Source organism: Pseudophryne corroboree, chromosome 6 (genome assembly GCF_028390025.1).
Source record: "Pseudophryne corroboree isolate aPseCor3 chromosome 6, aPseCor3.hap2, whole genome shotgun sequence".
In the NCBI taxonomy this organism is placed as follows: Eukaryota; Metazoa; Chordata; class Amphibia; order Anura; family Myobatrachidae; genus Pseudophryne; species Pseudophryne corroboree.
Window position 1 is genome coordinate 493,078,035 of NC_086449.1, and position 16,940 is coordinate 493,094,974.

The following is a 16,940-nucleotide window of genomic DNA, read 5'->3' on the forward strand; positions in this document are numbered from 1 at the left end:
AGATGGCAGGGGTAAGTCACCAAATATAAACCTACAGTCAGGATTGTGACACCCCTCTTCCAGGCTTGCAATGACCGCTCTGAGCGATTCCATTTTGAACTTGAATTTCTTCAGATAAATGTTCAGGGATTTTAAAATCAAGATGGGTCTGACCGAACCGTCCGGTTTCGGTACTACAAACATAGTGGAATAGTAACCTCTTCCCTGTTGAAGGAGAGGAACCTTTACAACCACCTGCTGGAGGTATAACTTGTGAATTGCTGCCAGCACTACCTCCCTTTCCATGGGGGAAACTGGCAAGGCCGGTTTTAGGTAACGGTGAGGGGGCGTCACCTCGAATTCCAGCTTGTATCCCTGAGACACAACTTGTATAGCCCAAAGATCCACCCGTGAGCGAACCCACTGGTGGCTGAAATGTCGGAGACGCGCCCCCACGGCTCCTGGCTCCGCCTGTGGAGCCCCAGCGTCATGCGGTGGATTTAGTGGAAGCCGGGGAGGACTTTTGTTCCTGGGAACTAGCTGCGTGGTGCAGCCTCTTTCCTCTACCCCTGCCTCTGGCAAGAAAGGATGCACCTCTGACTTTCTTGCTCTTTTGCGAACGAAAGGACTGCATTTGGTAATACGGTGCTTTCTTAGGCTGTGGCGGGACATAAGGCAAGAAATTTGACTTCCCAGCCGTAGCTGTGGAAACTAGGTCTGAGAGACCGTCCCCAAACAATTCCTCACCCTTATAGGGTAAAACCTCCATGTGTTTTTTAGAGTCGGTATCCCCTGTCCATTGCCGAGTCCATAAGACCCTTCTGGCAGAAATGGACATTGCGTTTACTCTAGAGCCCAGCAGGCAAATGTCCCTCTGGGCATCCCGCATATATAGGACCGCGTCCTTGATATGTGCCAGGGTCCAGGGTATGTAACTCCTCAGACAGAGTATCCGTCCATGCTGCTACCGCACTACACATCCAGGCCGAAGCAATTGCTGGCCCCTTGTCTACCCTGGGGGAGGATTCCCAGCGTAACCTGTCCGTTGGCGGGAAAGGATACGCCATCAGCAATCTCTTGGAAATTACTACCTTCCTATAAGGGGAATCCCACGCTTTTTCACATAATTCATTCAATTCATGTGACGGGGGAAAAGCCACTTCTTGCTTTTTCTCCCCATACATATAAATCCTCTTGTCAGGGACAGGATTTTCCTCAGAAATGTGTGACACATCCTTCATTGCCACAATCATGTAGCGGATGGCTTTAGTCATTTTAGGCTGCAACTTTGCATCATCGTCATCGACACTGGAATCAGATTCCGTGTCGACGTCTGTGTCAACTAACTGGGATATTGGGCGCTTTTGAGACCCTGACGGCCTCTGTGCTGTGGGAGCAGGCATGGGTTGAGACCCCGACTGTCCCAAGGCTACAGCTTTATCCAATCTGTTATGTAAGGAGCTTACATTATCATTTAACACCTTCCACATATCCATCCAATCAGGTGTCGGCCCCGTCGGGGGCGACACCACATCTATTTGCACTTGTTCTGCCTCCACGTATCCTTCCTCATCAAACATGTCGACATAGGCGTACCGACACACCGTACACATACAGGGAACGCTCTGACTGAGGACAGGACCCCACAAAGGCTTTTGGGGAGACAGAGAGAGAGTATGCCAGCACACACCCCAGCGCTATATAACCCAGGGATTACACTGTACCTTAGTGTTTACCCAGTAGCTGCTGTTTTTTTATATATATATATATATATATCTCTCTGCGCCTAAATTTATGTGCCCCCCCCTCTCTTTTTTACCCTCTATTGCACCTGTATACTGCAGGGGAGAGCTTGGGGAGCATCCTTCCAGCGGAGCTGTGAAGAGAAAATGGCGCTGGTGTGCTGAGGAAGAAGGCCCCGCCCCCTCAGCGGCGGGCTTCTGTCCCGCTTCTCATGTGTAAAAATGGCGGGGGCTCGCACATATATACAGTGCCTGACTGTATATATGTATACTTTTGCCATCAGGTATCTTAATTGCTGCCCAGGGCGCCCCCCCCTGCGCCCTGCACCCTACAGTGACCGGAGTGTGTGGGTGTGCTGCGGGAGCAATGGCGCACAGCTGCAGTGCTGTGCGCTACCTTAAATGAAGACAGGAGTCTTCTGCCACCGATTTCGATGTCTTCTTGCTTCTGCTGCTTCTGTACTTCTGGCTCTGCGAGGGGGCGGCGGCGCGGCTCCGGGAACGGACGATCAAGGTTAGGTACCTGTGTTCGATCCCTCTGGAGCTAATGGTGTCCAGTAGCCTAAGAAGCGCAACTTAGCTGCAGTGAGTAGGTTTGCTTCTCTCGCCTCAGTCCCACGTAGCAGAGAGTCTGTTGCCAGCAGAAGCTCTCTGAAAATAAAAAACCTGACAAAATACTTTCTTTTCTAGCAAGCTCAGGAGAGCCCACTAGGAGCACCCAGCTCTGGCCGGGCACAGATTCTAACTGAGGTCTGGAGGAGGGGCATAGAGGGAGGAGCCAGTGCACACCAGATAGTACTGAATCTTTCTTTAGAGTGCCCAGTCTCCTGCGGAGCCCGTCTATTCCCCATGGTCCTTACGGAGTCCCCAGCATCCACTAGGACGTTAGAGAAATAATATGAAGGGCCTATTTTCTTAGTAACCCGGGTGCCAGCAGCAGCTAGGAGAATATGTTGGACTACAGAAATGTAAATTATGCTACCCCTATCATCAGTTCTCATGTAATGTTACGGAGTTCACAAGCATCCGGCATACAATAATAAACATGGCATGCTGCCCATATTTTAAAACCCTTTATTCACAATATTGCAAAGGTATCTGATGCAAGTACATATATAATGCCTACCAGTGCTTATCTGTATAGGGACATGGGTTCATGGAACTTTAATGACAGGGGAGAGGGAGGAGCTGCTGGCAAAGATCAATAGAAAGTGCACATCAAAAGCATGCCCCTGGGAGTGTATCTTATCTTAACAGAATAGCAAACGAAAGAGTAGCAGAATTGCTACTAAATATTTTCTTGCAGTTTCTGAGTAGCTCCAGACCTACTCCTAGATTGCGATCAGCTCGGTCCGTTTAGTTCCTGGTTTGGTCGTCACAAACACGCCCTGCGTTCGGCCAGCCACTCCACCGTTTCACCAGACACTCCTGCGTTTTTACCTGGCACGCCTGCGTTTTTTAGCACACTCCCGGAAAACGCTCAGTTACCACCCAGAAACGCCCCTTTCCTGTCAATCACTCACCGATCAGCAGTGCGAATGAAAAGCGCCGCGTAGACAACAGCAAAACTGCTAAGTTTTTAGTTAAATAACTAAGCGCATGCGCGCTGCGTACCATGCGCATGCGCATTTAGCAACATATTGCAGCATAGCGAAAATCGGCAATGAGCGACCAACTCGGAATGACCACCCAAGTGCTTTCAGCTGCTCTTTACAGACCCAGTTTGCTAGGAGAATTCAGCCCCCTGCTTAAAATGATGGGCTCTGTTACATTATAATGGTGGGACCCAAAGCTGTGGGTTCCATGCCATGATTACCATAGCAGCCTGTTATAGCATAGTTCTACAGATTGTTGTTTGTGTTCCCACATTTTCCTCAACCACTCCAAACATATACTGTACTAGCTTAGACCTCAGATTTTTTTTTTTATTTTTTTTTTTTTAGGGGGATTAAGTCATTTTTTCATTATTTATTGATATACTAATTTAATATTACACTGAATATGCTATGGGTTGGATTCCTGACAGTGTTAACATGAGTTTTCATTATTTATTTTCAGGGAGGAGTTTATCTATCAAGTATTTATTCTTGCTTGGCTAATGTTATCTCAGGAGTTCATTCATTGAAGAACTAAACTGAAAAAAATAAAACATTTTGATTAAGCCATTTTAAAATTAATAAGACTTGTTTCTGCAAGCACAAAATAATATTACTAGGGTTGGTGGGCTATTTATATAATTTAATTTTCTATATAAAATATACATAGATATAAAAGCTTTTGAAGCCCCAGTATTTAGTGCTGGATTCTCTAGTATGGTTCTGACTTATAGGCCCTACACACTGGGGGATAAAAGTCAAAGATACGAACGATCTCGTTCATCAATGAACGAGATACCATTCATATCTTCGAGTGTGGAGGCTCCAGCGATGAGCGATGCGCGGCCCCGCGCTCGTTCATCGCTGGTGCCCCATCGGCTGTGCACGCAGGTCAATATGGACGATCTCGTCCATATTTGCCTGCACTTCTATGGAGCCGTATGACGGGGGGAGTGAAGTAACTTCACTTCCCCCGTCACTGCCCCCCCGCCACCGGGTCGCCCATCCGCCGTATCCGCCGTCGGGTAGCTCGGCGGCGGATATTTAAATGTGTAGGGCCCTTTACAGGGAGGGTCCAATCTGTCTTCCCCTAGTCTTGGCAGCACTAGTTTCCCCATGTGCATCTTATCACACACACTGGAGAAAGCGTTCTAGTTCTATAGTGCTATAGGAACTATAGGAAATAACTCACTTGGGGGGAAAGTACATTTAGTAAAACATCATGAACATTCTGGTTTTTATTTGTTCAATAAATTGTCTGAAAAGATCAATTGTGTGGTGCAAAAGTATCCACAAAAAGAGATGGTATCAAGATGATCTATTTTTATAGTGTTAATAAATACAATGTTAACATGTAACATTTTATCTTTTTTTTCCCAGCCTAAAAACAGTATGCCTGACAGACACCACAAAGCTAGCCAAAGTCAACTATACACAATCAACTAATGATAACAATTAATGATTTGGGGAAAATGCTTTGCCTGCTTCTCTCTAATAGGTCGCCCTTATATTTAAAGAACACTGACTGCATGTGCTGGTTACAAATGCATGTCATACTCAATCACACAGTGTCACTGGATTTTTACAGTGCCAAAGGGTAACCAGCCATGAGAACTGTATGTTAATCACAAATCTAATTTGTATATTTATCCAAAACAATCCTTTTTCAAACTTAGCAAATCTAAACAAGTGACAACATTCTATTCGAAATCACATGTATTTAGCCATTATATACTTAGAAAATATTATTAAAATAGTTACATATGTTAAACATTAAGAAAAAGAAAGCAGTGATGGATCCCAGTGGTCGAAATACCAACGTTAGTTTCCCGGCACTAATCGGATGTCGAAATACTGACGCTGGATTCCTGACACTAATCAGAACGCCATCCTGAACAAGCGTGTACCAGCCCGTCTTACAGGTAATCCATGGGAGGAGGGGGGGGGGGTAAATTCAGGCTGCGGGGGGAGAGTTAAGCTGCGGGAAGGGGGTTTAGGTTTAGGCTGCGGGGAGGGGGGGGGGGGGAGGTTTAGGCACCACCGGGAAGGGTTAGGCTGTGGGCAGGAGGGGTTAGGTTTAGGCTGCGGGTAGGGGGAGTTAGGTTTAGCCACTACTGGTGAGGGTTATGGTTGGGCTGGGGAAGGGAGGTAGGTTAGGCTACTGAAAGGGAGGGTTAGGGGCCATTGATGTTGAACATTGGGATGCCACAGTTGGTATTCTGACCGCCTGCATCCCGACTGCCCGCATTTCAATCCCAACCCAAATAAACATTTTCAACCATCTTATTGTGATCACTCATACCATTATTTCTGAAATCAAAATAGCTAAATTGTGTTATGATTTAATATACCGTATATACTCGATTATAAGCCGACTTTTTCAGCACGTTTTTTTGTGCTGAAAAAGCCACCTCGGCTTATAATCGAGTCAGCGTTGAGGGACACGGAGAACGCAGCGCGCGGCTCTCCTGTGTCCCTCCTGCATCTCCAGCAGCAGCGGCGTCTGAGTGTTAAAGGAAGTGCACGAACCGGCACTTCCTTTAACACACGCCGCTGCCGCCCGAGATGCAGGAGGGACACAGGAGAGCCGCGCGCTGCGCTCTCCGTGTCCCTCATTCAGAAGACAGCGCGGCAGCGACGGAAGGTAAGTATCTAGCACTGTGGGGCATATCAGGCACTGTGGGACATATCAGGCACATGTGGGGCATATCAGGCACATGTGGGGCATATCAGGCACATCTGTCACTGTGGGGCATATCTGGCACTGTGGGGCATATCTGGCACTGTGGGGCATATCTGGCACTGTGGGGCATATCAGGCACATCTGGCACTGTGGGGCACATCTGGCACTGTGGGGCACATCTGGCACTGTGGGGCATATCAGGCACTATGGGGCATATCAGGCACTGTGGGGCATATCTGGCACTGTGGGGCATATCAGGCACTGTGGGGCATATCAGGCACTGTGGGGCATATCTGGCACTGTGGGGCATATCTGGCACATCTGGCACTGTGGGGCATATCTGGCACATCTGGCACTGTGGGGGCATATCTGGCACATCTGGCACTGTGGGGGCATATCTGGCACATCTGGCACTGTGGGGCATATCTGGCACATCTGGCACTGTGGGGCATATCTGGCACATCTGGCACTGTGGGGGCATATCTGGCACTGTGGGGCATATCTGGCAGTATGAGGGCATATCTGGCACTGATGGCTGTGTACGGCTAGAGCTGCATTTCCCACCCTAGGCTTATACTCGAGTGAATAAGTTTTCCCAGGTTTTTGGGGTAAAATTAGGTGCCTCGGCTTATATACGGGTCGACTTATACTCGAGTATATACGGTAATTATGATAAACAGTCAAACATTCAATAAATAATAAACTCACCAATCCACCACATAGACTTAAGAAAGCTGAGTATGTCTCCAAGCGATTGACATGACCACTGTGGAAACAGTGTTTGAGGTCTGAGGAGTCAAGCTGAACATGACTTTGGTTTCCAATATGGACAACTTTGTAAGAATCCGCAATAAAGCTTGCATCATTGGTAAGGTTCAAATGGAATAGCTGTCCATAGGCAGCAATATGATAATATGTCCTGTTGACATCAGGGGGTGATGTTTGAAGTTCTAGACTCCTTTTCGCTCTTCTGTAATGTTGGGTAAGAGGAAAATCTTCTCCAAAATTATTTACTCGAGAAGGTATGACAATCTCATATGATGAAAGGGTTTTCACAAAACTAGCTGTAAAATAACAATATATCAGAAATAATTCAGACTGTGCTAGTAAAATGAAAGTATACTTATCAGATGCATCCATAATAGAACAGTTACATTTAAAAAAAATGCCATGTTTTCAGTGTGAGAAACATTGTATACATATAACATATTGTACATTTTCTATATTAATTATTATTATTATTATTATTATTATTTTATATTTTCACTAAAAGCCATGTCAGTAAGGTTCCCATTTTATTAGAGCTATTTAGAAATCTTGAAGACTCATAGTAATACTGACATTTATGAAGTAAAAAAAAAGCATAAAGGTTATTTTATGACTCTTTAATTATTTCTTATGCATTATACAGGTATGTATGTACATGGTTTACTTCTAATTTTCATGATCATCATAAGTGTATTTGAACTAGAGATGTACGGGTTCGGATTTACCCGGATTTACTCAGATCTCAAAACGGCATCTTATTGGCTCTCGGATGTCATGTGGTTAGTCAATAAGAAAAATCTGGATAAATCGAACTCGCGTTAATTCTGGTGTTAAAAACCGAGTAAATCCGAACCTGCACATCTCTAACTTGCACATGCATTAGACAAGGTGCAAAAGATACACCTTCTAACAGATGTATATGCACTTGTATGCATTTGCGTAAACATGCCCTTACTGAATTTTGCTCCTGTGAGAACACCTCTTTTATTATTATTACATTATATTTATAAGGCGCCACAATTGTTTCGCAGCACCGTACAAAGGACAGTACGGGGAGACAAAACTTAGCATTACAGTAAATATATAACAAAAATAGAGTACAGGTAACAAAGTGCACCACAATTCTCAAAACATAATACAGCCAAGATGTAAGTAGCGAGGGAGTAATCATCGTAGTACTTGGGGCTGGCGGCCATAGATAGAGATGAGCCTTTACCAGCAGGAGAAAAAGCAGGTAAAGATGGTCGCTGAGTAGGAGAGAGCTGTGAGTGAAATGTGTCGAGTAGAGGGCTTTGACAACAAGAGGAAAGAGGGCCCTGCTCTGAAGAGCTAACAATCTAGTGGGAAGGGGCGACAGACAGATGACATGAGGTGCAAGCAAACGGGAGGTAGCCTGATGGCAGTATGTAAGCAAAGCAGAGATGTTCAAGGCATGGGGCAGGGGGATGGAGGAGCAGCCTCAGGACTAGGTTATGCATCGGAAGGGTACGCTTTGATGAATCGGTGCCCGTTTGATGAATAGGTGCCTGTTTCAGTGCCCGTTTGAAGCTTTGCAAGGTCGGGGAGAGTCTAATGGAGTGGAGGAGCGCGTTCCATTGAAGGGGTGCAGCACGGGCAAAGTCTTGAACTCGAGCATGGGAAGCAGTGACCAGGGTGGAGGAGAGGCGGCGGTCATTGGCCGACCAAAGTGGGAGGGAGGGAGTATGCAGGGAGAGGAGGTTGGAGATGTAGGGAGCAGTGGAATTAGAGATGACCTTGTATGTGAGGGTGAGGAGTTTGAGGAGGAATCTGTAGGGGAATGGGAGCCAGTGCAGATTCTGTCGATGGGGAGTGGCAGATGTGGGGTGGTGGGAGAGGAAGACAAGCCTAGCTGCGGAGTTGAGGACAGATTGGAGGGGAGCAAGATGGGAGCAAGTGAGGCCAGTGAGGAGAACATTGCAGTAGTCGAGTTGTGAGATGACCAGTGTGTGGATAAGTTTAGTTGCACTCTGGGAGAGAAATGGCCTGATACGAGCAATGTTGCGTAGCTGGAACCGACAGGATTGTGCCAGAGCTTGGATGTGGGGTGCAAAGGAGAGGGAGGAGTCAAGAGTGACGCCCAAGCAGTGGAGTTGGGTAATTATTTCTACCTCCAGTCTGCCACTCTGGTTGGGAGTGTAGATACAATCATTATAAGTTGACTTGTACTTGCATATGTTTATTTCTGAGACTGCCACTATATGCTAATCCTAGTAACAGACCTTCCCCTGGGGTACAAGCATGCGTCTGAATGTGCAAAGACAGAGATGCCAACATTGAGCTTGTTCAGACACTGTAATACTGTTTACTGCATCTCTAAATGGCACCATTGGTCACAAAACTTGCCCTTGTTGCAGTAGAGAGCCCACCTGAGGCAGAAAAGTTGGACCCAGCGATCTTGGTTGGAAAGACAGAACTCCCACTGGAACAGAACTGTAAAATGGCTTAAATGCAAGTTCTTTTACAAGTAGAAACTCTCCTGGACTTCCCCATATCATATTTGGGTTTTTGACCCCCGGTGGGAAAGCTGGTGCAGCGCCGTGACCCGTTTCTCCCTCTTTCCCCGCCCTTGGTGGCGGTCACGTGACGGGGAGCGGTTATGTGACCGGAGAGCCAGAGGTGCAGCACTACCCTGTCTGCATGGGGAGCTGTCAGGATCCGGCACCCAGTGCAGTAACACAAAAACCCAGATAAGCCACAGCTTGTGCCGGCTTATCGGGGATAATTGGATAGGCTCGGGCAATATCGAAACCCGCGGTAATGTACCACGGGAAATTGGATATCTCCTCTAGAGCAGTTTCTAGGGGTACCAAGAAACTCACATTACACGGTCCCTCCTTACCCTCATAGTGCATTTATGATTGGGATAACAGTTTTACATCTTCTAGCCCATAGTATTAATAACATAGTATTGATAACACTTCACTTGTGCTGCCTGGCATGTAGGTCCTGATGCATTGATGGGATCAAGATACAAAGAAAATACAGAGGCATATTTACTAATTGGGTCCTAGATCCAATAATTATCATTTATTATTACCGCTGTTCACAAAAAAGCAAGCCAACTGGGCAAAACCATGTTGCACTGCAAGTGTGACAGATGTAACATATGCAGAGAGATTTAAATTTAGGTGGGGTGTTTTCTAACTGAAAGCTAAATTGCAGTGTAAAAATAAAGCTGTCTAACATGTGTGGGCTACATGCAATAGCAGCCAGTATAAACGTTATGGGTCATTGGGTTGACTCAACTTAGGTCGACAGTCATTAGGACGACCATGGAAGGTCGACATGCATTAGGTCGACAGGGCAATAGGTCGACATGATCATTAGGTTGACATGTACTAGGTCGACAGGTCAAAAGGTCGACATGGGTTTTTGGACTTCTTTTGGTGTCGTTTTCTTTGTAAAGTGACGGGGAACCCCAATTGCACTCGGCACAGGTTACCGTTCCTGATGGTAGTCCAGGTGGATCATCAAGTATGAAAAAAACGCAAAAATAGTTAAAAAAATTGAAAAACTCATGTCGACCTTTTGACCTGTTGACCTAGTACATGTCGACCTAATGACCATGTCGACCTATTGACCATGTCGACCTAATGCCTGTTTACCTTCAGTGGTCAACCTAATGACTGTCGACCTATGCTGTGTCGACCTAATGACCATATCCCGTATAAACCCTGCACAGAAACAATATAAATGTATTTGCTCCCCTTGCATGGCAACCTGGTTTGCTTCAGACACAAAGCATACCTCCCAACTGTCCCGATTTTGGTGAGACAGTCCCATTTTTCCCGTTTTATGGCTGTCGGCATTGTAAGATGTCGGGATTCCGGCATTGGTACCCTGACCGCCGGGATCCCGACAGCTGGCATATTGATTGTCTCCCCATAATATGATCCAACACCTTGTACCCGTATCTGGATCCTGTGAGTTTTAGCTATATGTAAAGTACTTGTGTGTGAAGGCAACAGGGCCGGCGCCACCATTAGGCAGCTTTAGGCAGCTGCCTATGGGCGCTGGCCACTGGAGGGCGGCATGCTCCACTTAGATCTATTTTGCAAAAAAATATATATTTTTCTATGTAAGCCCGGGGGCGGCCGCGGCGAGTATCTAGTCTGCCACCAACGGCAGTGTATTGGTTTTCCTGCAGCTGCTCCATGTCGCTAATAGACGGAGCTGCGGCCCGGGTACGAGAGAGCAAGTCAGGAGACGGGCTCCACACAGACAGCCTAGACGTCAGCGCTAACATGCCGTGCGCTTGTTTACAAGTTGATGACTCACCCTGTGTGGCGCCTGTCTCCTGACTTGCTCTCTCATACCCGCAGCCCCGTCTAGTTCTGCTAGAGACATGGAGTAGGGGCAGGGCTGTCGGCATTATGCGGAGGAGAGTCAGACTCAGAGGCGTCATTAGTAAGGATTACAGCCGTTTTATCCCCGCCTCCGTCCTAGACAGCAATTTAAGTTCTCCCCTCTGGCTACCATCGACGATCCCTCCCCCTAACATTATCATTATTACTGCTGCCGGAAGCCCCAAGATGAGGGCAGAAGGGTGACGCTGTGGATGGTGATGTCTACTGCATCCGAAAGGCGAGAATGCACTCCTGTGATGCCAGGTTAGAACACACAGTTACACCCCCCAGTGTCTCCCTATCCCCTCTCTGCTGCCCGGCGTCTCCCTATCCCCTCCCTGCCGCCCTGTGTCTCCGTACCATTTCCCTGCCGCCCCGCGTCTACCTATCCCCTCCCTTCCGCCCGCGTCTCCCTATCCCCTCCCTGCCGTCCCGCATCTCCCTATCCCCTCCCTGCCGCCCGGCATCTCCCTATCCCCTCCCTGCTGCCCGGCGTCTCCCTACCCCCCTCTCTGCCGCCCCGTGTCTCCGTACCCCTTCCCTGCTGCCCCGCGTCTCCCTATCCCCTCCCTTCCGCCCGCGTCTCCCTATCACCTTCCTGCCGTACAACATCTCCCTATCCCTTCCCTGTCGCTCCGCATTTCCCTATCCCCTCCCTGCAGCTTCGCGTCTCCTTATCCCCTCCCTGCAGCCCAGCGTCTCCCTATCCCATACCTGCAGCCCGGCGTCTCTCTATCATCCTTCGTCTCCCTATCCCCTACCTGCAGCCCGGCGTCTCCCTATCCCCTCCCTGCAGCCTGGCGTCTCCCTATCATCCTGCGTCTCCCTATCCCCTCCCTGCAGCCCGGCAGAAATTTTGCCTAGGGCACCGAGAAACCTTGCACTGGCTCTGGAAGGCAAATTGCCTAATGTACACTCAAGGCCACAGGTCATCTAAATCCATGACTGGACATCAGTGGTCGTTTTGCTAAGTTCTTCAAACTATTAGCATTTGTTTAATAAACTTTTATAAAGATTGCATTAGCCTTTCATCCAGATGAGCATAACCTAATGAAGTATGTTTATTGGTTCTCCTAATTGTAAAATATGTGATCTATTCTACTGAGCCTAGCCTTTTGGTTAGTTCCCTGAACAATGACACTTGTGGGCTAATTCTGAGTTGCACTCAGTGTCAATGCCATCCGCAACAGGCCGATGGTCTCAGTCGCACAGCTTGTGTGTCCCAACTGTTACTGCTCAGAGACAGAGAACAGAATCGGACACATGGTCGGTGGGCATTCCTGAGAGAAGCAGATGAAGCCAAATCACGGACATGTCATTGTAAATAGAAAATCGGGACAGTTGGGAGGCATGCACTCACACAGGAGGCTATAATAGGGAGAGAAATTCCACCTGCTACAGGGCTGGTGTAAGTTGCAATGTTGCGTTCAACTGTCCCAAAATTTTGCAAGTGAGCACCTTAATTTAGGATAAATAAACCTTAGAATTAGCATAGAAACGTGGCTGCTGCAAAGAAACACAGCCATGGATGCGTGTGACCCACAATCAGCCCCCTGGTGTCACAGTTTGATAAGTTAACCTTTGCTTCTCCCAGATAATGCATAAACATGTACTAGTGGTGACAGAGGTGTTTCTAGAGAGAAGGAGGCCCATGTGCAGGCTCAGTCTGGGAGCCCTCCTCTCTAGCCAATAGCACTTAGCTCTGGACACTAGGGTCCATATGGGACCCTAGCACTGTCCCAGAGTCTACAGCGCATGCACAGATCTCTGGGAAAATGGTGCGGTGGCCATTTTCTCCGTGATTTTTCTACTGCGCATGCACGAAACACCGGGAAAATGGTGCAGCGACATTTTCCCAGTGATTTCTGCAGCGCTGCTGCTGCACTGCTGGACTCTGGAGGGTGAGTATTAAAAATAATGGGTGCAGGGTGTGCAGTGTGGGCCCACCTGTACCCTGGGGGCCCATATTCACCACACACACTGCACCCATCTACTATACAAAAGTTAAAATGTGTCCTTCTGTCTGTCTTTCTATACAGGTCCACAGTTTACAAGTGGAGATCGTGAAATTTGGCACACAAGCATATTAAAACACGCCGGAGGCAACTAAAAAAAATGTGAAATCCCTAGCACCACTAGGGGGCGGGACAGCAGCACAGAGTGTATCAGGAGACAGCATAACTCCGGAATTGCTGAACCTATGTACTCCAAAATTGGTACATATCTGCCTTAAACTCTGGAAACAAACACGAAACATACTGTGGGGGGAAGACACCCCTAGGGATGAGGCAGCAGCACTGAGTATTTCAGCAGACAGCATAACTCTGGAATGCCTGCAGCAGTTTACACCAAATTTGGTACACATATGACTTTCACTCTGGGAACAAAAACTGTGGGGGGTCAGACACCCCTAGCACCCCTAGGGGTGGGACAGCATCACAGAGTTTGTCAGCAGACAACATAACTGTAAGGAAGGCCTGGAGCACTTTACACCAAACTTGGTACACATCTTACTTACAATCTGGGAACAGACTCTGTGGGGGTTAGACACCCCTAGCACACTTAGGCATGGGACAGCAGCACAGAGTATTTCAGGAGACAACATAACCCCAAATGCCTGGACCAATTTACAACAAACTTGGTACACATATGACTTACAAGCTAGAAACAAACACTGTGGGGGTAAGACACCCCTAGGGGCGAGGCAGCAGCACAGAGTTTTTCAGCAGACAGCATAACTCTGGAATGCCTAGAGCAATTTACACCAAGCTTGCTACACATATGACTAATATCCCTTTAACATCGCACAAATAACCCGGTATCGACACGGTATAAAACGGGTCAGTGTGCGATGTGAAAGCACTTTGGCCGAATTAGCGGGTCGCCTGACCCCGTAATTCAACCCGGTAAAAATGAAGGGTTATTACCGGGTCGAATACCGGGTCAGGCGCAGTGTGAATGGGAGCCGTTTCGATGCGACACGGCTCCCATTCACAGCATAGGGAGAGGCAGCGCAGGAGATGAGCTTATCTCCCAGCGCCTCCTCCACCCCCGCCCCTGCTGCTGCTGCACCCCCCCCCCCCCCCCCGCTGCTATGGCTGAAAGCCACCAAAGCAGAGCAAATGCCGGATCCCACCCAGTAAGGACACGCTTCTCTTACCAGGTGGGATCCGGCATTTGAGATCTGAAAGTGGTATTACACTCTGGGAACAAACACTGTGGGTGGGCCAGCAAGCACAGACTATACCAGGACATGCATGATATGACAGTGATGACAGGGCTACATGTGACAGGGCCAGTGACATGATGTGAGGAGGGAAATGCAGGTAGCACAAACCCACACACTGAGAGTTATATAGTGGAAGTAGCACGGTCCCCCAGCAGCACAGAGTATATCAGGAGATACATAATGTGCTGCACTATGTAAGAAACTGTAAAAAAATTGATAATTTCACAGGGGCACTGGCATGATGTGAGGAGAGGAATGGAGGCAGCAGGAAGCCACAGACTGAGAGTTGTATAGTGGGAAGAGCAGGGTCCCTTGGGGGACCAAAAAGGGGTCAGGCCACTACACAAAGTGCATCAGGGAAGCAAGATATGCCTATATACTAGATTTCCAACAAACGTAACTTAACGAACAACTATCATTGTAATTTAACATCCTCATCCCGTAGTGTAGCACGGGAACTCAGCTATCTACAATGTTATTTATAGTGTGTGTTTAATATTTACATTTATTTTTGTAAACAGACATTATTAAAATCCCGGGCAACGCCGGGTATTCCAGCTAGTTATAAATACGCCAGTGAGTGGTGATGACTGAGAAGTGGGTTAGGATCCAGTGAGGGAACAGGCTATAAATACCTAGTCAGAAAAATGTAAAATAACGGCAAAATATTAAACATCATCCTTAACAATTGCAATAATTCTGTCATGAAAACAAGACAAACGGGAATCTATGAAGAGCTTAATTTAGTGGTACACTTCCAGACCTACTAATACTCACACAAGCTGCAAAAACTGATACAAATAAAGGTAATTTATTTCAAAGTTATCACAGTGATTATTTTATTAGCTTACTTAAAAATGCATACAGTAATGGCTTGCCCATACAAAGGAAACATTGCATTTCTAAAGTAGGTAAGTACAAACTCAATGCATTAGAAATTGTGATAGATTCTAGTTAGAGGACATACTGTATGTTCACAATGAAATCTCACTTTTGGCATTTCTTAATATAGTCTGAATTTATCCCAGATTTGTCTTGCACAATTGCACATGTCAATTTATTCATGTTTCCTATGGTAAATGAATGGGTGCTTGACATGATGAAAATACTTTGTATTACAGATATTCTGTGAAACAAAGTATATTCATGTCAGGCACACATTCAAGGAGTGTTTCTAGTGCAAAGTCACTCAGGGACACTGATACCCGGCTACCTGTTCTTAAAAAGAAGTGTTCTTACAACTTGTACACCTTCTAGGCTGGAGCAATACATACTATATGCACACATTACATTACAGGCCTTTCCAAGCAGCTGGTCACTCAGCTTCGTGCCCAGTGCCCACCTCATCTCTGACACATACAGTATGTGCATATTCTCTTGCAAACCTTAGTGGGCACAAACTGTTGCTCTTTATAAATATCATAAATGTAATAAATGAAACATGGGATAAATGTGGACGACACGTGTGATATAACTTTAGAACACTGATGACATTTCTGTTTCGCCTTCTGCCTTGCATCCTGCACACATATACAGTTCCCCTATGTGTGCCTCATATATATTTCACTGGCTGGAAGATTATATATACACACACACATTTTGATCTTGACCAGCCTCCCAATATGAGCTGCTGGCGCGGACTCTCATTCATTTCTAGTACTGTACGTGGCCCAGATCAGTAAGTCAGGGTTAGCCCTCGGTAGCTGTGGTTACAATGTGTTAGTCCCATGCTGTTGGCAGCATTACCTTGCTTGGGGTGAAGCCGGTTTTCCAAAGACCGTGTGTGCAGAAAGCAAAGATGACAGATCAGCCCCGCCAGCCAGTTTGCAACCAGCATGTTCCCTCCTGAGTACAGGAGACAACGAGGACCAGGGTCCCCTTTACCCCTCAGATACCTCCTTCGGTCGTTCTCCCCCAACCTGCGCCCCTCGGATCCCCGGGGAGCCCTCACAGCACCTCCCGCTGCAGCAGCCGGGCGCCTGTGCCGACTCTCTGACACTGTAGCTCCTCGCAGTCTCGCCGTCCTCTCTGCATCGCTTCTCCTCGGTCCTGTCAGCCCGCACAGCTGGGCATGCACTGTGTGAGCGGGGAGCACCGCATGTACAGTACGTGTGTGTGACAGAGAGCAGCAGGGACAGGGCTGCTGAGGGGAGGAAATCTCACTGCCAGCAACTCTGCTGCTCTCTGACCATCCCAGGACCCCGACATCAAAGAGGAGAGTCCGCCTTGTGGGCGATCCCCTCACAGACAGCCCTTACTGCAGCCAAGCTTTGTACTGGGACCTCCGCACACACTCCTGCAAGTGCAGCTTTCTCTACATGCTGAGTGCTTACATATACTGTAGTGTACTGCACATTACGTCACCATATATGGTATATAACGGTATGCACACCGACTAGGTATCTCATCATATAATGCTGCTGCAGTACCAAATTAAATAAATACTATCCTGTTTTATTTCAACATATTATTGATTCTTTTTCCTTTCTGCTGCACAAAAAAAGTATTTATTCACTTGGTTGGAAATAGGGTTTTCTTCAAATTCATAACAATGGTTTACGTCGGCACAATTGCATC

General features: G+C 47.2%; 1 protein-coding gene across 2 annotated transcripts in view; it reads right to left on the minus strand.

Moving 5' to 3' along the window:
* Positions 1-16,557, minus strand: part of ADAMTS20 (ADAM metallopeptidase with thrombospondin type 1 motif 20) — a 406,022-nt gene extending 389,465 nt beyond the window's left edge. The window contains exons 1-2 of one of the 2 annotated variants that reach the window (XM_063927338.1): positions 16,110-16,557; positions 6,708-7,063 (exon numbers count right to left, since the gene is read on the minus strand). In XM_063927338.1, the coding sequence (XP_063783408.1) occupies positions 6,708-7,063; positions 16,110-16,200 (447 nt within the window). In that variant the 5' untranslated portion in view covers positions 16,201-16,557. Of the gene's footprint in view, positions 1-6,707; positions 7,064-16,109 lie in introns of those variants that run through there. The other variant, XM_063927339.1, reaches the window with a different exon arrangement.
* Positions 16,558-16,940: the final 383 nt, after the last annotated feature.